The sequence below is a fragment of the Anopheles arabiensis genome, chromosome 2 (assembly GCF_016920715.1).
Source record: "Anopheles arabiensis isolate DONGOLA chromosome 2, AaraD3, whole genome shotgun sequence".
In the NCBI taxonomy this organism is placed as follows: domain Eukaryota; kingdom Metazoa; phylum Arthropoda; class Insecta; order Diptera; family Culicidae; genus Anopheles; species Anopheles arabiensis.
In genome coordinates this window covers 93672975-93697386 of record NC_053517.1, presented here as the reverse complement: position 1 = coordinate 93697386, position 24412 = coordinate 93672975, and the positions used below count along the sequence as shown (strand labels likewise).

At 46.8% G+C, this 24412-nt stretch overlaps 4 protein-coding genes across 8 annotated transcripts in view; all 4 read right to left on the bottom strand.

Annotated features, from left to right (window-relative positions):
• Nucleotides 1-14719, bottom strand: part of LOC120898346 (cAMP-dependent protein kinase type I regulatory subunit-like) — a 30203-nt gene extending 15484 nt beyond the window's left edge. The window contains exons 1-2 of the mRNA XM_040304073.1: nucleotides 13417-14719; nucleotides 5751-7045 (exon numbers count right to left, since the gene is read on the bottom strand). Coding sequence (XP_040160007.1) covers nucleotides 6857-7045; nucleotides 13417-13581 — 354 coding nt within the window. The 5' untranslated portion in view covers nucleotides 13582-14719 and the 3' untranslated portion in view covers nucleotides 5751-6856. The remainder of the gene's footprint in view (nucleotides 1-5750; nucleotides 7046-13416) is intronic.
• A 435-nt stretch (nucleotides 14720-15154) lies between these two features.
• Nucleotides 15155-15784, bottom strand: LOC120894785. Its single transcript, XM_040297610.1, has one exon. It carries the CDS (start codon nucleotides 15782-15784, stop codon nucleotides 15155-15157), a length of 630 nt encoding a protein of 209 aa, XP_040153544.1.
• A 335-nt stretch (nucleotides 15785-16119) lies between these two features.
• LOC120906070 (putative gustatory receptor 2a) lies at nucleotides 16120-17813 on the bottom strand. The gene is made up of 3 exons (XM_040317530.1): nucleotides 16610-17813; nucleotides 16441-16539; nucleotides 16120-16350 (listed from the first exon to the last, which is right to left on the bottom strand). The coding sequence occupies exons 1-3, from the start codon at nucleotides 17693-17695 to the stop codon at nucleotides 16246-16248; spliced, it is 1290 nt and encodes a 429-aa protein (XP_040173464.1). The 5' UTR covers nucleotides 17696-17813; the 3' UTR covers nucleotides 16120-16245.
• Nucleotides 17814-17936: 123 nt separating this feature from the next.
• Nucleotides 17937-24412, bottom strand: part of LOC120905686 (protein phtf) — a 32671-nt gene continuing 26195 nt past the window's right edge. Inside the window, exons 1-5 of one of the 5 annotated variants that reach the window (XM_040316726.1) lie at nucleotides 23745-23963; nucleotides 20925-23087; nucleotides 19434-20350; nucleotides 19284-19361; nucleotides 17937-19216 (exon numbers count right to left, since the gene is read on the bottom strand). In XM_040316726.1, coding sequence (XP_040172660.1) covers nucleotides 19067-19216; nucleotides 19284-19361; nucleotides 19434-20350; nucleotides 20925-22983 — 3204 coding nt within the window. In that variant the 5' untranslated portion in view covers nucleotides 22984-23087; nucleotides 23745-23963 and the 3' untranslated portion in view covers nucleotides 17937-19066. Of the gene's footprint in view, nucleotides 19217-19283; nucleotides 19362-19433; nucleotides 20351-20924; nucleotides 23088-23744; nucleotides 23964-24412 lie in introns of those variants that run through there. The other 4 variants (XM_040316988.1, XM_040316895.1, XM_040316806.1 and 1 more) reach the window with 4 other exon arrangements.

Below are 24412 nucleotides of genomic sequence, written 5' to 3'. Positions count from 1 at the left end.
CAGGGTCCCGTGATCGAGCGGATGGTGGTGGTGGATTTTCAATTTAATCACTTCAGGGACCTGCCGAAACGGTCCAACGCAGAGCGCTAGTAAAATAGAGGTTGCTGCCTTCCGGGTATAGGGCTGCCTGCCTCGTTCTCTTCGGCAGAACACTTCAATTTCAAACACTAACACACACACACACGGGCGTGTGACGGTTATGCACAAAGGTAGAACGTCAATGTCCCAATGAAAGGTTCGTTCGCAACTCGTTTTTAAATCTCAACTCCAACGACAATGCTCATCATGATTACTGCCACAAAACTGCTGCTGCCAGGGCTGACTAAAACTGTTCAGCTATCATACCCCAATCTGATTCTCCTTTCCCGTATCAGTTTATCTAATAATCGATACTTTCACCCACCCGACGGACTCCCCAGTCACGACCAGATACTCCATTTTCACAGTGAAGCAGCTCTGTACGGAAAACCCTTGCAACAAAACCCACCACCCTTCCGTTGGTGGGTAAACGAGAAAACCCGAAACGATCGTGATTAGATAGCCCCGAGGAAGACCAGACCGACCGCGCACAAATCGCAACCCAAAACCGTGCGCTTTCGGAAGCAAACATTTGCCAAAAACTTATCCCGAAGGCAAACAAACATCGACGCCCAGGGGGGAGGAGATGGCAACACGGGGAACGGGTGTGTCAGATGTCAGGCAAACGCTCATACATCGCTTGCTGTGCGCTTGAGAGACGCACACCTACCACGCCATAGCAAACATGCTGAAGGGTTTATGTGTCGTCTAGCTGGCAGTAATCCGATCCGAGCTTTCCCCTTCAGTGAGAGACGCAGTGGCAGCATGAAGCATCCGTGTGTACTACACCGACGCGAACGGTTCGAATGTGGGCAACACGCCATGGCTGCACCGTGCTATTGAAAGAATTAATTTCGCATCGATTTCATAGTCGGGCGGCGATAGCGTAAAGCTGGCGGCGCTGTTCGGCTGGGAGGGAAGCAACAGATACGATAAGATAACGAGGTGCATGCAGCAGACTGCTTCAACCATTTCTTTCTGTCTTTGCTCGTATGTTGACACAAACACACACACACGCACCATGCACATTTCGTACAAAGTTGTTACAAAGCGTCACAATACGTCACCGAACCGGGTTTTAAGGTCGGCATTGGGGTGTTTAGGGATTTGCTAGCAAAAGGCTTGGGCTTTGCTGTGCGCGGTCAAGGGTGAGCATCTTGACGTGATTAGTTGTCCAATAAAACGTGCCACCGCCTTCGCACAGGTACATACATCACTCAGCAGGCTAGAGCTCTAATCGACACATTCTTCACTTACCCTCACACTCCCCCAGTTTGTGGTGGTTGAATCTGGAAATCAATAATCCTTTCTTATCGGCGCAATAGCATTGACAGCGTTCGTGGCGTCTTTAGGCTACCTTGGTACAAGTGGTCGTTGTTACACGTTTATCGTAAAAAATGGTCTGTCCTAAAAACAACTCTCAAATTACTCTCTACAGGAAATCTAATGTATCGACGGACATTCTTCTAGCTCGACACGAACAAATCAGGGATCTAACGACACCTAATGGAGCTCAGTTTTGTGCGTGGTTATCATGCCCAATGTTCAATAGAGCACAGGCTTAGGCAGCGCTCTGTTAGCCATCAAACAATACACAGTTACGAGCATAAGTAAAGATTGGAGATTAGACACCAAAGAATAAACAAATAAAGCCTCAAAGTAATCAGTTCCTATTAGTATTTTTTCCTATTTTCCTATTAGTATTAGTCCCATTAGCCCTTACGATACCTATGCATTCACATGAAACTTTGTAAGCTGTCATGAAGCCTCTTTCCAGAACCTCCATATTAAACACACATCCATCTTATGAAATATGCAGAATTTTAAGATTAGGTTTAGAATAGCTGTGCACTTTTAGTGCAACGAGACAATAGATATTTGACAAGTAACACCTATTTCTAGATACACACGCTTTCCACTCTGGACACACGCTGGACTGATGGCCTTGTAGTGATAGAATGAGAAAACTTTTTGATATTGTTGCTAGGACGAGCTTTACAGGGTTTTCCAAGTCAGTTTCGAATGTAAACATTGTTATTCACCGCATCCAAGATGTTTTTCAACAGCTGCCAAATGGTTTATTTGTATCAAAATGAAATTTCAGTTTTAACACATGATACCCAATACATGACAAACAACTGTCAAACTCAATCCAGCTTGAGTCGTGTTGAAAATCATGCGGTAGAAATTAAAAATTATTATGATGAAAATGAAATATCATTTCGATAACGAACAACATTTTGCATACGGTGAATCACAATGTTTACATTCGAAACCGAGTTGGAAAACCCTGTATTACAAAAATTTGCATATCATCATCATGTCCTTACAACGGTCTAATTTCCGTAAATCATATTAAATTCGCAAAACATCATTGGAAGTTTGCTGATGCATTGAATGGCATTTCCACGAGATAAGTATAAGAGTATAAGATTATTTGTATGTCTTGTTTGATGGTCTAACAGGTTAATACCTCAGAGTGTGCTAAACGCTTATATGAACGATCTCCAATCAAACCATTCATTCAAGACACAAACAGCTCTTATTACAATTACCTATTCACTATTTTCATTACCAAAATTCCTACAAAAACTCAACCTTGCCTATTTGGCAAACAAATGGCACAAATAAACATCAACTGTTAATGTTTTCCTCTTTTCAATTCCAATCAAAGCCATTAAAAACTCGCCCATGTGACCAGAACGACAGTAATCCCTTCACATGCTTACCAAAAATACCCCCAAAATAGCTCAATTAACACACATTCCCTGCATCATATAACTCGATCAGCCGTAATAATCCAACACACTAGGGCATTTAAACTCATTACCCACCCGCTGCCACAATTACTGCCAAATATAATTGGTCTGGCAAAGGGTGCTGCATGTGAGCGGCAACATCTTTCACACGTCATCACGACTGTAAGTGCGATCGGTCTGGAGTGCGGGGATTATATCGTCAATGGAATGACCACCTCGTTCGCTCTCCCAACTTCCCCAAAAACAGTTTTTCCACTGGGACCTACTGGGTGGAACCATTGGCTCTCCCCAGCCGGCTCCAAAGTTCGAAATTGGATTGATTATCCATCGTTAACTTTTCAACCCCATCCCATCCCACTCGCTGGGATGCTGCACATTTTAATGGCAAACACCGCGCCTGCTCCCTTGGGCACAGAACCACAGTCTCCTCTTTGTGCCACAGTAGCAACCCACCGGTTGGACTCCCATCGCGGTAGAAAATATGATACATTTTTAATACCACCCCAACGCTACACGCTTCGTCGATGTGAACCTTAATTACCTTCATTTATTACCCGCCGAGGCAACGGGGGCAACCAGCAACATCCCCTGGTCGCAGCACTGGTCGACGTTTCATCGTCATCATCATCTTCTTTTTTAGAAGCAGTGAATTAATTTTTAATAACAATTTCCCGGAAATGTATGCGCATTTGGCGTTTTCTTTTGGGAGCCTTTTTTGCCGGGAAAAAATCGCAAGCAAATGTAGTAAGGCAAAACACTTTTTTTTTTTGGCAAACACAAACAAACACATCCTGCTGCTGTGGCTTCCATTTGGAAGCTCGGAAAATGAATGCAAGCTTCGAGCGAACACACGAAACGACAGCCACAATGTTTCGTGCTCCCGTCGTGTGTACCGGTTTGCATTCCCCTGAAGAGGAAGGAAACTCTGGCGCAAGACACATGATAGTTGGCCAACACCCACTGCAGGTCGTACACGTTGTTGTTGTGGGCGAGTATGCTTTGCATTTACCAAAAGCATGGCTAAAGCTGTGTCGCTGAAGAACGTGCTTCGGAGGACGGACAGGAGATGAGAGGATAGTTTTGCGTTTGCACACGGAAGCTTTGCAGCAGCGGGCAAACAGGTAAATGGCAGGTGTCGGTATGTTTGTGTGGGTTGTGTTGCGTTGCGTTGGGAAAATCACCAAGCAACCTTTTGATAGTACACAAGGATTGGCACTGGAAGGCAGCGAACCGACTATTGGACTGGAGCAGTGTACGAGAGAAATGCAAAAATAGGACCACACAAATAAACAAAACTCCAGCTCGAAGGGAGAAAATGCATTGAACCACTAAACAAGCAGCTGTTACCGAAGCAAACAGTGGGAAAGTTGGGAACATTGAACACGTATCGCAGTAATATGTTGTGCTCTAGTCACCTTTTCGCTGATTTTGGAAACTAACATTCTTCGCATCAGAACTCACAAATATCATAACTATGAGGATTGGTAACAATTGCGTATTTTCGAAGTTTTTTTACACAAATATATGAGACATACCAAAATAGAATGAATATTTCATTTTTACAAACGACACCTGAACTTGAATCTCATGGCATCTCAGGAATATATAAAATTACTGTTTAAACTAATTCTTTTGAGATGTGTTTTTGTGTCTTGTTCGTTGTCCAGAATAAAACCATACAGTTTATGCCCTGTTCGACATCTAACCAATACCTTACATACTTATTGCTTTCTACAACCGTTTTCATACTTATTCTTCTACAGGCTGTTGGTGTTGGGAACTGTTAAAAGATCTTTAAAGGTTACGTACAACGTGGTCAGCCTATTGGTGTCTATTAATCTTAATTAGCTGTACATGAATCAGCGTACAACTCGTCATTCTAGCATCTGACAACTCGACATACACAAAATCCTTCTGAACATCTTCCTCTCAAACGCAACTATACTTCAAAAGAGTTTCGAGGACAGTGCCCAAGTCTCATAGGCGTATGTGAATATGTGAACATCAATTTCTCGGATCAGATGTAAAAAACGTTATCCACGCGATTAAATTAAATCATATTCTATACGATCCTTTTTTCTCTCACAGACCTGTCTATGTTATTCGGGATTATTCAATGATTTTACTCGCTTCGAATCGAGTCTAAAAATTTAGATAGCCAGACCAACTCTTGGAGATGAAAACCGAAATATTTGACTGCAAAACTGCCAAAAGACCAGTTCATTCCCGCAATCATTTCCCGCCAGGGTTTTGATGTCGAGAAAGGATTTTCATGTATAAAACTCGCCTATTGGACACAATTCTTTGGAAATCTCGAAACCGCAATTAGAAGTCGGATAGTTTAGTTATAAAGTAGTCCTGATTTCCTTAGCAATATTCAACTCGATGCCGAGACAATTTCATTGCAAGAATAGAAGAAGCCTGATTGTGTTATTCTTCGATTTCTGTGCTATTCTTCTGCAAAATTTACGTCGCTTCTGGGACAGAAATCCGATATGATAGAGTTGAATATTTAAAAAAAAATCTAATTGGATGCAATTACACGGCTTTGTTCTCGGGACATTCCATTCTCTCAGGGCATAATATACGACACAAATGTATATTGAACACTCAGGATGAGATCGTGCAACATGACCCACCTAACAATGCTAAAAATCATCCAAATACGAATTATTGAGGCTTGAAACCCCCCGGTAAAAATGTCATTAAAATTTAATGGAATGTGGCTTAGTTTATGCTCCAATATGCCAGTAAAACAAACAGCTCCAGAAAACTGCAGATTTTCGCAGAAAACATTGTTAATCTAAGCATGATTGTCCCCTCAACCGAAGCCGACAGTTAGAAGATAATTTTGACTTTTAAATATTAAAATGGCCATATCAGTCACATTGCTGTAAAAAGCGCCACACTTACCCGCTCCAGCTTCTGGAAGTACTGCCGCAGAAAGACGATCGGGTTCTCGGGCCGGGACACGCACAGCTGCACGATGCAGTCCTTCAGCAACCGCTGGATGCAGTGCGTCTGGATGTACGATTCACATTCCCGCAGGTGCTGCTCTTCCTCCTGTGCGTTCGACATGATGGCGGTGGTGCGTTACCGGAGGCTGTCTTTGTTTACAGCTGGTTTACAGCGAGCTCTTCTAACTGCGTTTTCCGCTTCCAACAACTCAATCACACGAACAGCACGCGCTAAAATGCTGCTGCACGCACGCTAAAATAATCAATCGCACGCGAAATTGTTCACTGTAACCCGCTACTACGTTGGATTGATCACAGCCACGGGCAAAATGGTTCAGCCCGGAAGATTCGCCCTTTGAATCTTGTACGCTTGGTCAGGAGGGGCCTGGGTCTGTTTTCTGCAATTTTCCGAATCACGTACACACTACTGCCTTCGGTTGCTCTCCAGCCGTTGCTCTGGGAGCCTCGCTCGGGCGATGGTTGCTGTGTGACGCGATGTTAACCGTCCTCCCCCTCGCTTGGCTCGGTGGACAGCTGTGTTAGCTGCGAAGGAGGCTGCGACGGCCGCACCTTTTTCGATTACGTAGTGTACACAGCTTAATATCTGCGGTCTGCAAAATCACGGACCGCTGTCCACCGTCGTCTGTTGACGTATCGGGGCAAGTGCTTGGGGTGCTGAAAAATTGAGGACACTTGGTTTGTTGGTAAGTGGAGGGGATGCTTTTGACGCTGCTACGCTACACCGACGGAGCTGTCTTTGCTCCGGGACAGATGAAACCGTGAAACCCGCCTATACGGCACCAACGTGTTAGGACGATGGCGATAGGAAAGATCCGTTCTACTGGGGACAGTTGCGGAACTTCGTCGTAGAGTTCGCCCTAGCTCACTTGATTTGTGGAACGAGGCGCAACGTTGCACTTTCTCACGGGGTAGCCTGCTGCTGCTGCACACAAACACACGGAACTTGCACTTGGCTGTGAGGCTGGTGGTACCGAACTTTGCACTAACTACTGGACAAGGGACCGGATCTATTAGACGTGGGGAAGAAGGGAGAGTTGCTAACTATGCAGCCAGATAGCAAAACAATCGCACCCGATTCCTGCAAACACCGTCGAACAACATACACGGGATCGCTGCGAACAAATGTTGTTTTTTTGTTGCTCTTCTTGTCGTATGTGTGTGCCCGTTTTTCGCTGTTTGACAGTTCCGTGCCGCACCGCTGGGCGATCCAACGGTCATCGACGACGGCAGCTGGAATGACATTTGTTTCGGGAGAGATTTTTGTAAACATCGTAATTTATTGTCAAAAATGCTAATTTAAACGGTAATAATCTACAGGAGATGTAAATAATAGTTTGTAATCGATGTCGAATTTTTACGTGAAATTGTTAAATATTTTTATTTTTATTTCTGCTCAGAAAACACATCGTTTCAAACACATCGCCTATGTAACATCGCACGGTTTCTGCAGTGTGTAGTTCCAACTGTTTCCGCCAGATGACAACATTAGAGGCAAATTTTTCCGCTGGAGCATTAACTAAGAATATCAAACCAAAGAGCCAAGCAAAATCCAAGAATTTCATATTAACATTCCCATGTAAATAATGTAAATGATTGCACACCACGATGCACAACGTTTCCTACAAACACAGTCGATGGTGAACCGTTCTGGCAAACTTCTACCAGAAATAGTTTTATTTCCCATCTTCATTTGACCCACGCTCCCCATCATCCGGCGTGCTAGCCAAAATAACACCAAGATCATCCACGATCTCGTCCTCCTCGAGCAAAAACTTAAGCTGCCGCACCATCGGCTTCCTGTGCTGCTCCGGAGTCGCAGTCTCATTCACCCGACTGCGCAGCTTCCATCGTGCGGTCTGCGTCATCGCGCCACCACCATCGGCACATCCGCCTAACTCCATCGTCGCGTACTCGTGCTCGATCGCTTTCCGCTCATGCTCCAGGTCCGCAATCGCGTTCGCAACCAACTCGGCCACCTTCTCCTCGTACTCCACCTCCGAGGCCGCATGCTCCATCAACCGAAAATTTGACTGCAAAACTGCCAAAAGACCAGTTCATTCCCGCAATCATTTCCCGCCAGGGTTTTGATGTCGAGAAAGGATTTTCATGTATAAAACTCGCCTATTGGACACAATTCTTTGGAAATCTCGAAACCGCAATTAGAAGTCGGATAGTTTAGTTATAAAGTAGTCCTGATTTCCTTAGCAATATTCAACTCGATGCCGAGACAATTTCATTGCAAGAATAGAAGAAGCCTGATTGTGTTATTCTTCGATTTCTGTGCTATTCTTCTGCAAAATTTACATTTGCTCTTTTCATTCTAGGATTGAAAGGATCTTTGAGAACTGTTCAAAATATGAACAAACTCCAGCAAAACACAATTTTAAACAATTCAAAAGACTGCACTGGACTGCACAGACATTCATACGAGCTCTTAGTAGCACCACATAACTCTCATACCTTATTATAACGTTTACATTGGACCATCTAGTGACCCATCGTGCGACGCCCACGAAGAAATCCGGTCAGATCCGGTCAAGGTGGGAAGATTTTCAATTTCCCTCCGTAACAGCCTCCCCCAACCGTCCCACCACGACTGATTGTTTGCCAGCACACACACCCGACGGCAGCCCCACCAGCCATTATTGTTCAGGGCGGGACGTCCCACAACACCCACGGAAAATGTACACTACGAAACGTTCGCCAGACCAGAGAAAGTACACATTCGTACACCCTGTTGCACTGCACGCTGAGTGGGACATGGTACCAGTGGCAGCAAAGCAGGCAAACACAACATATGCCTTTTGCTTGCTCACTGCCGTTTGGCGAAATTGGGACGAGACAAGAAAAGTACGAACGAATCAACCTTGCTCTATCCGGAACCTTCTTCCGAAACCGAAAATAGACGACCCAAAAGCTGATGGGACGGGAGGAAAGTTGAATCCGATTTGCTTCACCTTCACCCCACCAGAAGAGAAGATCAGAGATAGGAAAAGGATTACTCCACCGCTCTGGTGGGCACGCTGCAGATAAGGTGAAAGGCAGAGTAGACACACAGCTTATCCTGCATTTAAGCCGTTTACATTAATCATGCTCGGGGAGATTCTATTTAGCTTTTATTTGCAATGTTTCAATAGCTCCGGGCTAAGTGGATCTTGTGTAATCTAGCAGTGATGTGCCTTTTTTCCATCCAAACATGCTATACATTGCATTTCTTTTCAATTTGGCAAGAAAATGATTGCAAACAGCTTTTACGGGCTACGATTAAAGCAAGTCTTTATGTTACCGAACTAAAAACTTCTAATCGTTGCTGGCTGCTACTACTATCGTGCCCTGTCGAAACAGCCACATTTATGCTGCACTAAAAAAAAAGCTTAAACCTTCGACAGCTATATCAAACCGGGTGCTTAAGTGAGCACGCTTATCAGCGCCCGATTGTTACGATAGCCGAGAATGGGCCATAAAACCCAAGAACCAAGATTCGCTGTGTTCTCGGTGAAATGTCGCCAGCAAGTCGTAACACGTCATCGTTCCCAACGGTGGCCGCATCTCGTCGGTTGCAATTCCACCGCAAGCTTCGCTAACTCACAATAGCTGAACTCATTTGTTCAGCAAATTGTCTCTCACACAATACAGACACACATCAACGCAAAGCTTGATGATCTCATCAGGCACGGACGGAGTCCTTTCGGAAAGGATAGTTTAAAAATATAGAACGGGCATTGCTTTTTCGTGCTGTTACGTGGCACGACGAAAGGAGTATCATTCGTCTATATTTCTCCACTCGAAGGTTTCACAAAGCGTGGTAAGTAGCTAACTGTTTGTTCTACACGCAACCTTTGTTCTTCGCTTCCGGTACTACCATGCTAAAACTTAAATTATGCAGAACGTTCACATGGGTAGGTGCATTAGCACTAGAATGGCAGGTAACGCTTGCCCAACTACAAGAAGATGTCGCTACCATTTAAAGATTTACTTTAAAGCATTTACAGATTTGATTAAATCTATAAAGGTGAGAAATGTTTCTCGACTCAGGTTCGTCGTCTGGCTATCAATTAGCGCGATCGTGTGGTATTAGTTATGCCATCTAGCGACTTTCATTTGCGTAGAAAAAACTTTCTGAGCTGGATAGTTTGGTGACATTCACATGACATCACTAATCCTTATTGTACAACATTGTTCTGTCGCGTAGGGCAGATGGAAATAAACAAACAATCAAGGTAATAGTCTAGGTTTATATGGAAGGTAGATGCGGGTGTTAGGAAGTAGCTTCTAGATTAGAACATTATGTTTTACTCATTTTGTAACGAATTTAATCAAACTCGTTTAAAGGCAGAATTGGGATTTAGAGGGTTATATCAGTTAGTAAATATATAATTATTTTGTACAGGTATATTTCCAAAAAATTGATAAAAGTTGATACGTTAGGGACTATTACTGTTGATAACGTGGCTACAAATACTCTATTAGTGGCAAATGCTTAGTAATTGTGGTAAGAATTGGTGTCTGAATCCTCCAAAATTGACATCTTCCAGGTAAAGTTCAGCAACAATGGCTTCAATAGGATCAACCAACAATGATCAGAATAATGAATCTTTGAATTTACGATTACGGGTTAAATCGGTTAGTAAATATATAATTATTTTGTACAGGTATATTTCCAAAAAAATTATAAAAGTTGATACGTTAGGGACTATTACTGTTGATAACGTGGCTACAAATACTCTATTAGTGGCAAATGCTTAGTAATTGTGGTAAGAATTGGTGTCTGAATCCTCCAAAATTGACATCTTCCAGGTAAAGTTCAACAACAATGGCTTTAATAGGATGATCAGAATAATGAATCTTTAAATTTACGATTATCATTGCCAATTTGAACAACGGTTTTGTACGCTGTTTTAGTCAAACTAAGCATCTATTTAAAAAATATTAAATAGAATTCAAGCAATATAAAAAAATGCGATCAAACCGAACCTAACAAACTGTGGGTCTGTAAAAATAAGTAAAATTCACCAACAATTTGATTTATTCATGCCTGGTCTCAATCTCTCTGGTCCAAATCAAAGCACAGTTCCGGTATCATATTCACCCCGTTCGTATCACATTACTGTTGCACTTGATCAAACATTTTCAACATTTGCCTACTTCCAAGGCGACGGCGGCGGTGGCGGCGGCACGCAACCTTTCCGTTCTGTATCTGTCTGTGCACCGTAACGACGACATCGCGCAAAAATTGCAATCTTGATACCACCCACAGCTCCCGCCTGTATGATTAGTTTGCGAAGCGTTGTGTGCTGCAACCCTTGTACAAATATCTTGCTCTCCATCTTGCTTTCCCCCCGCCTGCTGCTGGACGAAAAGCAGATCCCACGGTGCTGATATAAACCAACGATGCTACTTCGGCGGCTGCGGAAAATACATGCCTTTCTCCCCCCACCGAGCAAAACTTCCAGATGCCAGCGACGAAGGTCACATTTCGTGTAGGGTGCATCATGTTGTTGAAACCTTTTACCACCAAACCTTTCATACAAAACGAACCATTTGCTACCAAAACCTTTTCGTCTTTCTTGAGAAGAAGTAATAAATGTTCCCCTTTTTTTGTGAACAACTAATTCACACATTTCGGCACAAGGCATTCGCAACGGCGCGCCACTGGGTCACGCCGTCATGCTGGCCTGCTGAGAACCGTGTGATCGATCACGACAAACACAGACACAGACAGTCGATGATAATCGTGCACGTAAGACCTTCCTTCCTTTTGATCGGTTCCCGCCGTACCGATCGGTGCTCGCCAACAATAATTCCGATCACCAATGATCGCGCCCCAACATCTCAGCATGTGTGTGTGTGTGTGTGAGTTGTTTTCCAATACTTTTTTTCAGATTTGCATATCTCTGCTCCTCCGCCACCGTTTGATTTGTACGATTTGTGCATGTAACAAATCGTTGCGCCGACGGGGTAAACAGCGCTTCCTGTGTGCTGTTGTTTTGTTTGGTTCCGCCGTCCGCGGTCACTTGGTCAGCGCACCCCCTCCATCGAGGTAGCCGTTGTCAAGGGGGTGGTGCACAACACACGCACGCACACACACACATGCTGCCGTCGCTGCTTGGCGACGTATGTGCGCGCGCAAGGTCAACTACGACGGGGTGATGGTGCTGGTGGGGTTGAGATTGGAGCTCAGCCGATTGGACAGTATAGGGACACGACGTACATCAGAGCAGGCGGACGCAGTAGCAGCATCATCCATCATTGAGCGCGCGCAACCTGGAGCTACTACTTGATCACCGTGAGATTTAGGAGACGGCGGAACGGGCGGTGAGGTGGGGGGGGGAGATAAACTCGTTGCGATTTTGTTGTTCTACACCGTGATTGCGAATGATAAATATTGCACAGACAAAACAAAAAACAGGGGTTATGCATGGGACCACACAGTCCGGTGCAGTTTCTAGAACATATGGCAATTTTTTTCACATTTCGGGAAAAGCTTAACAATTTCTTAATAGTTTACAAAAGGGATCAACAATACACGATCAGGAGAAACAGACAGCTTGTAATTGATATTTGACTGATGCTTGTATACATACTAAACACAAAAATATTCTAACGTTGATTATATATTACTATAATGTTATCGTTATCGAGCTGAAAGCTTGTTAGCTATTTTCTGTAGCTTTGGAAACTGGCTCGAAAAGGATTGTAAGCTGTGGGAATTCGACTTTTTCATCACCTTTGATCATATGACTTAACCAAACGATTAAATTTTCCTTAAAACCACACACAATTACTCGCCTATTAGGCCATGCATAACTCTATTTGGTAAGAGTTCTATCTCTCTGTGACTTTTGCTTTTCCCATGCGACAGGATAAAAAGTCATTGCACACAGGGATACTAGCCAGGATGGAAAAAAACGTTAACGACAGGCCTAGCTTTATCAATTCCATTGTGTATGGAGATAACTAAGTCACTTTCTATTGCTACATGCTTAAACCGGTAGAAGTAAGATCAAACAGTATATCTTGTAGGCAAACTGTAGAAACAAATATGAACAGATGGACAAAGGTTCTGCGTAAATGCTTTCTGGAAAATTGTATATAAGTTAGAGCGAAAGGAAACCAAAACGGGCATGTAGATTTAAATGATTCTCATACAGACTTTTGGTCGCTTCTGGGACAGAAATCCGATATGATAGAGTTGAATATTTAAAAAAAAATCTAATTGGATGCAATTACACGGCTTTGTTCTCGGGACATTCCATTCTCTCAGGGCATAATATACGACACAAATGTATATTGAACACTCAGGATGAGATCGTGCAACATGACCCACCTAACAATGCTAAAAATCATCCAAATACGAATTATTGAGGCTTGAAACCCCCCGGTAAAAATGTCATTAAAATTTAATGGAATGTGGCTTAGTTTATGCTCCAATATGCCAGTAAAACAAACAGCTCCAGAAAACTGCAGATTTTCGCAGAAAACATTGTTAATCTAAGCATGATTGTCCCCTCAACCGAAGCCGACAGTTAGAAGATAATTTTGACTTTTAAATATTAAAATGGCCATATCAGTCACATTGCTGTAAAAAGCGCCACACTTACCCGCTCCAGCTTCTGGAAGTACTGCCGCAGAAAGACGATCGGGTTCTCGGGCCGGGACACGCACAGCTGCACGATGCAGTCCTTCAGCAACCGCTGGATGCAGTGCGTCTGGATGTACGATTCACATTCCCGCAGGTGCTGCTCTTCCTCCTGTGCGTTCGACATGATGGCGGTGGTGCGTTACCGGAGGCTGTCTTTGTTTACAGCTGGTTTACAGCGAGCTCTTCTAACTGCGTTTTCCGCTTCCAACAACTCAATCACACGAACAGCACGCGCTAAAATGCTGCTGCACGCACGCTAAAATAATCAATCGCACGCGAAATTGTTCACTGTAACCCGCTACTACGTTGGATTGATCACAGCCACGGGCAAAATGGTTCAGCCCGGAAGATTCGCCCTTTGAATCTTGTACGCTTGGTCAGGAGGGGCCTGGGTCTGTTTTCTGCAATTTTCCGAATCACGTACACACTACTGCCTTCGGTTGCTCTCCAGCCGTTGCTCTGGGAGCCTCGCTCGGGCGATGGTTGCTGTGTGACGCGATGTTAACCGTCCTCCCCCTCGCTTGGCTCGGTGGACAGCTGTGTTAGCTGCGAAGGAGGCTGCGACGGCCGCACCTTTTTCGATTACGTAGTGTACACAGCTTAATATCTGCGGTCTGCAAAATCACGGACCGCTGTCCACCGTCGTCTGTTGACGTATCGGGGCAAGTGCTTGGGGTGCTGAAAAATTGAGGACACTTGGTTTGTTGGTAAGTGGAGGGGATGCTTTTGACGCTGCTACGCTACACCGACGGAGCTGTCTTTGCTCCGGGACAGATGAAACCGTGAAACCCGCCTATACGGCACCAACGTGTTAGGACGATGGCGATAGGAAAGATCCGTTCTACTGGGGACAGTTGCGGAACTTCGTCGTAGAGTTCGCCCTAGCTCACTTGATTTGTGGAACGAGGCGCAACGTTGCACTTTCTCACGGGGTAGCCTGCTGCTGCTGCACACAAACACACGGAACTTGCACTTGGCTGTGAGGCTGGTGGTACCGAACTTTGCACTAACTACTGGACAAGGGACCGGATCTATTAGACGTGGGGAAGAAGGGAGAGTTGCTAACTATGCAGCCAGATAGCAAAACAATCGCACCCGATTCCTGCAAACACCGTCGAACAACATACACGGGATCGCTGCGAACAAATGTTGTTTTTTTGTTGCTCTTCTTGTCGTATGTGTGTGCCCGTTTTTCGCTGTTTGACAGTTCCGTGCCGCACCGCTGGGCGATCCAACGGTCATCGACGACGGCAGCTGGAATGACATTTGTTTCGGGAGAGATTTTTGTAAACATCGTAATTTATTGTCAAAAATGCTAATTTAAACGGTAATAATCTACAGGAGATGTAAATAATAGTTTGTAATCGATGTCGAATTTTTACGTGAAATTGTTAAATATTTTTATTTTTATTTCTGCTCAGAAAACACATCGTTTCAAACACATCGCCTATGTAACATCGCACGGTTTCTGCAGTGTGTAGTTCCAACTGTTTCCGCCAGATGACAACATTAGAGGCAAATTTTTCCGCTGGAGCATTAACTAAGAATATCAAACCAAAGAGCCAAGCAAAATCCAAGAATTTCATATTAACATTCCCATGTAAATAATGTAAATGATTGCACACCACGATGCACAACGTTTCCTACAAACACAGTCGATGGTGAACCGTTCTGGCAAACTTCTACCAGAAATAGTTTTATTTCCCATCTTCATTTGACCCACGCTCCCCATCATCCGGCGTGCTAGCCAAAATAACACCAAGATCATCCACGATCTCGTCCTCCTCGAGCAAAAACTTAAGCTGCCGCACCATCGGCTTCCTGTGCTGCTCCGGAGTCGCAGTCTCATTCACCCGACTGCGCAGCTTCCATCGTGCGGTCTGCGTCATCGCGCCACCACCATCGGCACATCCGCCTAACTCCATCGTCGCGTACTCGTGCTCGATCGCTTTCCGCTCATGCTCCAGGTCCGCAATCGCGTTCGCAACCAACTCGGCCACCTTCTCCTCGTACTCCACCTCCGAGGCCGCATGCTCCATCAAACAGTCTCGCTCGATGGCGGCCAGCGCCCGGTCCCGTTCGATCTCGTTCTGCTGCAATCGATCGTCCAGCTCGTCCTGGAGGCGCTTCTCCACCTTCAAGTACTCGGGATGCGTGCCCTGCCGCAACTGCTCCAGCTCCAGCAACAGCCTGGCCCGCTCCTCCCGATAGCGCTGCTCATAAAGGAGACGGTGCGTTCGGCTGCCCGACCCAAGCGATAACTCACTTCCAGTCGCACTTGCCGTTTCTTTGTCACTTTCGACAACGTTTGGTGGATTCTGCTCCATGTCGGACCCGTCCGCGACAGGCGAATAGGGATATCTTGAGTTCTCAAGCTTAACTACTTTTTGCGTGTTTTGCGTACGATCGAAGGATCCGAAATGAAACAATGCAGCCGGTGCTGGATTGTTGGCCCCAGTTCGAAGAATTCAAATGTCTTGAAGCCCCCATTGTTCCCAGCGTCTGCTGAGATTCGCAGAAACCCTTTGACAACTCGTTTGCAGTTTGCTATTTCAAAATGACCGTTGCACGAGCAAATGTGCAACGGGAATGTTGAGAGTGTAATTTGAATAATAATTTTGGAATTCAGCACATTTATCATCAGACAAAACACAGTGAAGCGAAGGAAATGTTGTATTTAAAAAAAAGATAAACATCAACAAAAGGAAATGTCATGCAGCAGAAGAAAAAGCGTCACCAGAGATGGTACCAAATGAGACAATCTACACAAACGGTTGCACCGTTTGCTTCAAATCTGGAACCGAGACACGAACGATGACTTCTTCACCTCATCCGCGTACAGGATGTAGAATTGGATGTAGATTACCAAATAGGTCGTGATTGCTCCAATCATCTGCGTAATAGAAACGGAACGAAAATAGTAAAATTGTGAAACCGAGGAAAACTGTTCGCTCCTTGGCAACGAAGCTACCCAACAACCTACCCCACACAGCATGTTGCAATCGATCTGGAAAAAGCCCATCGCTGAGAACTTGAACACCTTGTTGGGCGCTTGGAACGGAACCGTCAGTTTGATGACTTCCTAATGGGGCAGCCAAAAAAATTAAATATGAACATGAATTCCCACCCCCTTCTCCAGACTAACGACCTACCTCCGACGACATGTACCGCGAGCCACGCAGCTGCAGGTCCGCCAGCAGATCGTTCGCGTGCTTCGTCTTGTTCGAAATCTTCTCGCACAGCAACACGATCGTCAGCAGCACGCCGAGATTGATCGAGATCGTGTTCAGGCACACCATCAGCGACCAGATCGTGAACCCGTTCTCGCCCGTAAACCAGTACAGTATCGTGTAGCTGTAGTACAGCTGGATCGTCGTCACGATAAAGATCGACGTAAAGGTCAGCAGAAACAGCAGCCCAAAGTACCGATCGAGCAGCTTGCAGATGTCGTACAGATCATTATACCGGTACAGCACCTTCGGCAGCTGCAGATGCTTCAGGTTCGCCGCATCAATGCCACACCCGTGCACCTCGATCACGTGCAGGCTGATCTTCTTCGGATCGTTCGCCGGCATGTTTCCGGTCAGCCGGCTCGACCGCTCGAACCGCTTCCTGCCCGCCACCGGATGCTGTTCCTCCTCCAGCAGCTGATTAAGCTTCCGAAAGCGCGCATTAATGTACAGCAGCAGCAGCACGACCTGCGTCACCGCAATCACATTCACAAACTGTGGCAGTATCGTAATGATCCAGTAGTCCACCCGGATAAACCCCCGGAAAACGGTCACGTAGCAGTCAAAGGCGGTCGCCAGCAGCAGCACCGTCACCGTACCGACCACGATGCCAATGTTCCACCGTGCCATCTGCCGGCAGTTGGTCGGGATCGCGTCCTGCTGCAGATCCTGCTCGAGTTTGCGCAACGCGCGCGTCACCTCGGCAAAGTTGCGCAATCGGAAGGCGGGCATTAGCAGGATCGCCGTCAGCATGATCGCGTTCGTGATGAGCTGAAAGTAGTTGGAGATGCGCGAGATGCGATCGTTCGCGTGGTTGCTGGTCGCGATCGACGACACCATCGCGGTCCAGTAGAGCGTCACGAAACCGCCCACGGCGCAGCAGAACGGTTTCGACAGCCGGACGCGGCTCGTGTTCAGCTCGAACGGTGCCAAACCGAGTAGCCGGTAGAACTTGACGTTCATCTCGATGACCGAGATGATAGAGTCGAGGGACACTTTGTTCTTCATGCCACTGTTTTCCACTGTTCAGCACTTTGATTCGTCACGCCACTTGTAAGGGGTTCCGGTAGCTTCGACATCCTTTTATACCGGACAGTAGTTGCGCTCACAGCCGGTAAAGATTGCTCAACCATCTAAATGGTGGGAACTGGAGCAAGTGGTTAGTGAATTGGATGCATTAAACGGCATAAATAAATCATCGAACTTTTCGGATCTAATCGATTCCATTGCATTCGGCACACGAAAGACGCACGTTGAATTGTTCGTTTTTAATTTTCGAGCTAAAACACACCCATCCTAGTGCTGGGTGGAACGATTTCTCCCCTTCACTCTCATTTAGTTAACGATTGCAAACGACCCTAGCTCACGCTGTCCACGCGTTCGGGACGCAAGAGAAAGACGCTAAACACGACAGACAGATATATCCACACTTACACAAACACTGACCACTCACTTTCTGTTGTGACTTTAACACACACTACGCTTTTTACTATAACATTATCTCAATTGCACGCGTGCCGCATTAAAATCTGGACTCTGGCTTTCGCTACTTCCTATTAGAAAAATAAACTATGCTTATATCAGTTCTCGCTAACGCGGCCTGTGGTACCCGTGCGCAGCAAGCAGGCAACGTGCCCGATTAGGGCGAAAGGCCGCAGTGTCGCACCAACAGCCCACCTTCCTGTACCACTATCCTACCAAACACTACCGATCAACGGATCGTGCGTTAATGTGTATTGTTTTAAACGTTTTTTTTTGTTTTGCTTGTGTTTTTATATACTTTTCTTCATCTGTTTTAACCCTGTATACTGTTTATCGTGTGCAGATGTTTAGCTGCATTAATTATAGAGATGTGCTCTTAGCGCTTTTGCCTACCCTCCCTTTTACAAGTATCGAGCAACGATAGTATTTAACGACTAATAGTTCCACACAACACTACTAAACGACTACGAACACCTGGCTGGCTGGTGTTGGAACGTTTTCGAACGAGAAATCTTGCACGCGTGAGAATCAGGCAGGCTCTTTTTTATATATTTTTGTTTAACGAGGGAAAGTACCATTTTCTCACTTATAATTTCGTGCCTATTTTGCATCAGGTATAATAGGGGGAGTCTTACGTGTGTGAGTATCTTTCACGGTTTTATGGCGGAGAATCAAATATCCAAAAAAAAGTCAACCCGGGCCGACGGTGCATCCCCGGTTACGTTATAAAATAAAGAACAATCACATATTGCACATAATTTAAAAATAAAATTGCTAAAAAAAACAAGCTATTACAGTATTAGCTACACCTTCCTTCGAGGAAAAAATAATCGGGCTAGGGGGAAATGCATTACGGAGAGGCCCGCGCAGGAGATTGGGCAAACTTTGCAAACAAATTTACTTAATTTTAATTTTGTGAAGTTTCAGCTTGAAGCCTAACATTTCACTCAACACACCGGAAAGGGCGGACAGTATGACCACCTTAACGGTGGTGTAGAGATACGGATTTGCGCTGAGACCGGAGATTTTGAACGGAGATTCCAGCTCCTGCAAGCAGAGAAGGTCAGATGATCAGGAGATCGTTTCGCGTACTGAGAAGAATACGATCGCTTACCTTGAGGAGATCAGCTGCCAACTTGAGCACGTTGTTCGATATCATCAGTTCTTCTTTTTTGTTTGGTTTCTGTTCAATCTGTACAGATTAAAGTACAAAAAATAATAAATATTGTATTTCAACTCCATGGTGCACCCCGTGCAACCGTACCTGAACGTAGAGATTAATCTGCTCGGTGATGAGCACCGAAACGCTTTTGTACTTTTTGTTAATTTTCGTACCGAGCGTCATGAAGCGGAGCAGAAACGTGCCAAAGGCACAGGACCAGGTGAGCGCCTCCAGGTTGAACTGTGAGTGCAGGTGCACCGAATCCTTCAACCATTCCACGCTCAGGAACGCCAGCAGCAGCAGCGTAATGATGAACGCGGCGGACACGATCACGTCGACCGAGTTTTGGGGGCCGCGCCGCTTCAGATACGAGCGCACACAGAGCCACGTCTTGATGTTGCGCACCTTGTTGAGGCGAAAGTGTGGTATGCTCGACTTTTGGGCACGCCGCGAGGACGTCAGGTGGGAGAACAGCTTCGCGTACAGGAAGCGCTGCTTGAACGTGCGCTCCGCCACGGCGAGCAGGAAAAACACCAGAAAGGTAAGCACGAGCCGCAGCAGAAAGCCGAGCACGAGCACGAACCGCTCCCAGGTGGTTTCGCCGAACGCGAACCGCAGGATGGCGAGCAGCGAGAAGGACGCCTTCTCGAACAGGATGACGGGCATGTCGAGAAAGTTCACCTCGGTCGAGTTGGTGGAGTCGACGGTCGCCTCGCACAGCCGGCAGAAGGCGGGCACGAGCGAGAGGAACACGCTGAGGACGACGCCGATGTAGACGTAGTCGCAGGATTCCGGCATGGCCTCGACCCGCTCGATGATGGCGGACGAGATGTCCAGCACGGACATTTCGGCCTTCTTTGCCTCGCGCGCCTCCCAGATGGTGCAGCTGACGCGATCGTTCGCACCGCAGGCAGGGTTGAGGATCAGGGTCGGGACGTCCTCGAGCTCGTAGTCGTCGTCGGAGTGTTCGTTCTGCGTGTCGGAATGGTCCAGCTCCGAGCTGTAGCTGCATTCTTCGCCTGCACAGGGAAAGGAAAAGTGTGTTAGTTGTTGTTTGCGGCGAAGTAAAGCGGTTGCGATGGGTGGAAATTGTAATGAAAGGACGAGTAGGTATTGAAAATGATTGAAACTACCAGTTTTTAGCTAAATTTCTATAGCGGGAGACTAACTCGCTACTAAAAACGATCAACGGACGAAGAAAACGCTATAGTTTCGCAATCTGACGGGTGAGTTATAATGCCAAACGTTAGTAGAGAAAGCCTCGTGCATGTAAATACAAATCGATTAGAGCTGGAATGAGCTGTATGGTGATGTTTGGCTACCATTCGTGTTAAAATTTACATTGAAAGCAGTTACACATATCAATTACGGTGGTTAATTCAACGATTCAATGATCAACTGCTACAGCTAATTGTCCTACCGTCCACGTTCCGCCCAGCGAAATATGCTTGATTTTTGGAATTTAAATCATCACTTAATCGTTCCGGCTGTTGCTTCCTTTATCGAGCAATAACCATAATGCTAAACAAAAACACCTAGCTGTATGCATATCTCCGCCTGTGTGTGTGTGTGTGTGAATACACCAAACATTACCTTCGGTCAGTACGGAGGGCGAATGGTGAAAGTGATGCTGATGCGGATGAAGCGTATGATGGGAATGGGCCGCCGCCGCCGTCGCCACCGCCGCCGGCTGCACTACGGCGGCCGCCTGATGATGACGATGATGCAGGTAAAGCAGATGGTGGTGGTGGTGCGGCGACGGGGACGGCCGTACCACCGGGCCCACCATCGGCTGATGGGGGTGGTGCGCGCGAAGCGGCGGCGATGAGTGCAGCAGATGCAGGTGGGGCGGCGACGGTGAATGCAAATCGTACTCGTTGTTCTCTTCGTCCGTCTCGTCGCTGCAGCTCGTCCCCAGGCCCTTCTTTTCGTCCGGCCCCGCGTCATACAGCGCCGTCGGGGCGCGCCGTTGCAGCGGCTGCTTACTTGAGTCCTTGTTGCGCCGTTGCCGTACCAGCTCCTTCGATTCCCCCCTTCCTCCGTGCTGCGGTGTATCGTGCTGTGCCAGTTCCGACTGCGAGCCAGCGGTGTGACCCCCTTCCGCGAACTGTTTGCGCTGCGGATCAAGCACACCATCCAGTTCCACTATCGTCGGTGTGTTGTAGTTGGTGGTGGTGGTGGTAGTGATACTATTTTTCAGCGTATCCGTATCCGAATCCGACTGATGGTCTTTTGCTTCCGTTTCGCCGGCTGCATTCCAATCGTTCCCCCCGAACGGAGCCACCTTCCGGTACCGATGGTGATCCTTGAGAAACACATTGCCTGCACTATCCTCACCGCCCGAGCTTTTGCCGTTTAAACTCTCAAACCCATCGTCATCTACGACCGGTTCCAGCAGCGACGACGGACCCGGGCGGGACCGTTCCGGTACGGTCGGGTCCCAGTTTACATTGCGCCGCCGCAACCCGGAGGGCAGCAGCAGCATCGGGTTCGCCTCCTGCGTATGATCGCCCGACCGACGCCCGTTCGGTGGCGAATGGTCGCTCGAGCTCGTCGTCGTCGGGATGATGGTCACGCCGATCGATGTGTGTTTTTCCGTTTCGTTCGCCGTTCGATGAATGTTCGGCGCTCGATCTTCCATGCGCAGCGAGCCGTTCTCCTCACGCCTTCCAACCAGAACCTCCGGCTGTCGTGGCTGTTCGTTGTTCCCTTCCGCCAGCTGTGCCCGCTCGACTGCATCACTGCTCGTGCTGCTGCTCGTGCTACAGGCGCCCTTTTTCGGCGCTGTGCGTGCCGGCGAGCTGGTGGCCGATTTCGATCCACCCACACTGGCGAACGCTTTCTTCCGATCGCGCTCCTCCGCCGTCACTGCCCGGCCGGGCGATGACGATTGGGCTTGCGTTTCGGAGTGTGCTCTAACGCGCCGCTTGCGGCGAATTCGTTGTTCGCGCTGCTTCTTGCTCAACCCGGCCGGTACACCGCCGGCCGGCGTGGATAGGGACGTGCCTGTGCCAGTGCTGGCTGCGCCCGGCGTGGCCGGTGTTGCCGAACCGTGCGAGAAACACTTCTGCGACAGCTTGCCACACGAAAACAGCGACGATCCATTGCTGTTCGAGGCGGTCGCTACGATCTGCGAGTGGATGACGCTCAGCAGCAGACTCAGGGCGAGCGGAATCAAAAAGTCCGATATGGTGACGATGTGATCGACGGTATCGGTTGGCGGTAGCTTTGCGTTAGGTTCGGCACCGTCACTCCCCGTCGCAGTATCGGTACTCGATGGTGGTGGTGGTGATCGGGCACAGTAGCTATAGATGCCGAGGTTCAGCATTTGCAGCAGGTAGAGCATAAGCAGCAGCAGAAACACGCCCGGTGACGTTTGCTGTACCCACCAACGGGCGTAAACCGGCAGCAGCAGAAAGCGCAGCGCCGCCAGATACAGCACGGTTAGGATGGAGAGTTTCGATTTCGCCTTCGGGAAGGTCGAACCACGCACCAGATCCACATCGATCAGTTCCGTTTTCAGCTTGGTGTTTTTCAGCGGCAGATGGCTGATGCCGGCCAGTATCTTCTGCTCGATCGTTTTCTCCCATTGCTGCTTGTCGTAGGTGCCGATCTTCTTCTGATACCATGCGACCAGTGCATCGAGGCGCATGCTCCCCAAACGGTGCTGTGGTGGACTGCGTTACGGTTGCACTGTTTCCGTCCCTCTCTCTCGCTCACTCTCTCTCTCTTTCTCTAGCTCACGTCGCCAAAATGCTGCAATCGAAATGAAACAACGATCCAGAATGTTCTGCAATTAGTATTGTAATAATTGTATTATAAATTATTAAAACAAAATAAGCCTAATTAATCTTTTTAGCAGTTTCGTTAGCACGCGCCATGTTTATCGTACAAAAAACACGTAACGCTTTCTTAGCAACCGCAAACAATCGTAGCAACCATAGCGATTAGATGTTACGCAAAAGCTGACCACACGCACGAATTTTCAAACAACCACGCACGCACAGATAATTTAATTTGCACAATTGTTTAGATGATGCGTACAATAAAATAGACCTGATTATTTCATACTATTAATACTTTCGCCATGCAGGAAGTGGTGCGTGGTGGAGCGCGCACTTTCTATTTGTGCTTCTATTTATAGAGAAAGGCGAAGAAAACCATCCGGAAGAACCGGCTGCAGCTGATCGGCCGAGGTCAAGCCCCGATTTTTCCGCAGCTACTTCCTTGCGTCATTAAAATTTCCCGAATTCCCTCACACTTTGTGTACACATTCTTGCGTGCTTCTATTGTTACCAGGTATGTTTTGCCATTGTCTCATCAAATTTGACCCTCTCCTCTCCGCCACTTCCACCACAAATCAATTTTTCACACATTTTTCACCCACAACTGTGCCGCAGCCGTAGTGCTTACCTGGAGCGACTGCTCGTTTGCCTCGCAGGAAACAAGGTTCGAGAGTGGAATTTTCATCGAACGTTCACCTGCGCCCGCGGATGTTAAGTGTAAATGGTAAGGAAGCAAGGAGAAACGATCCCAAACAACACTCACTTTAGCTGGGGCACGAGAAAGTTTTTCCCCTTTGCGCGAGACGGCTGTGGCAGAGTTGAAGGTCGTATTATTGTTTACATTTTCACCCTCTGACAGCGGTTTGACAGCCCGGGCTGGTGCTGTAGTGTCATTTACACCAGGCGAACACGGTGACGCGCGAGACCGTTGTACGGGCAACATTCGCCAGTTGGATTTGGCGGTTTTTTTATTCAATTCATCTCAGAGCAGCCTTGCCCTACAACACTAATTTTAAAGTAAGACAAATGCCTTAGGCGCTACTTCTAGAATCTGTAGTATACCGTCCATCGGTTTTAACATTTTCATGGACCCTGGCTTTAAACGACTAGAAACATCCATTCAACCCAGGAATCACAAATCCACTAAACGACCGCCAAACGGGTTCTAAACAACTAAAGCTACAGTAACCGGCAACAAAAGTGCCCACTACTTACATTTTTCCATTTTTTCCATTTTTTTTTTTCGTGAAAAATGAAGTTATTGCACCGCTGGGAAACAACGAATGATTTTTCAGA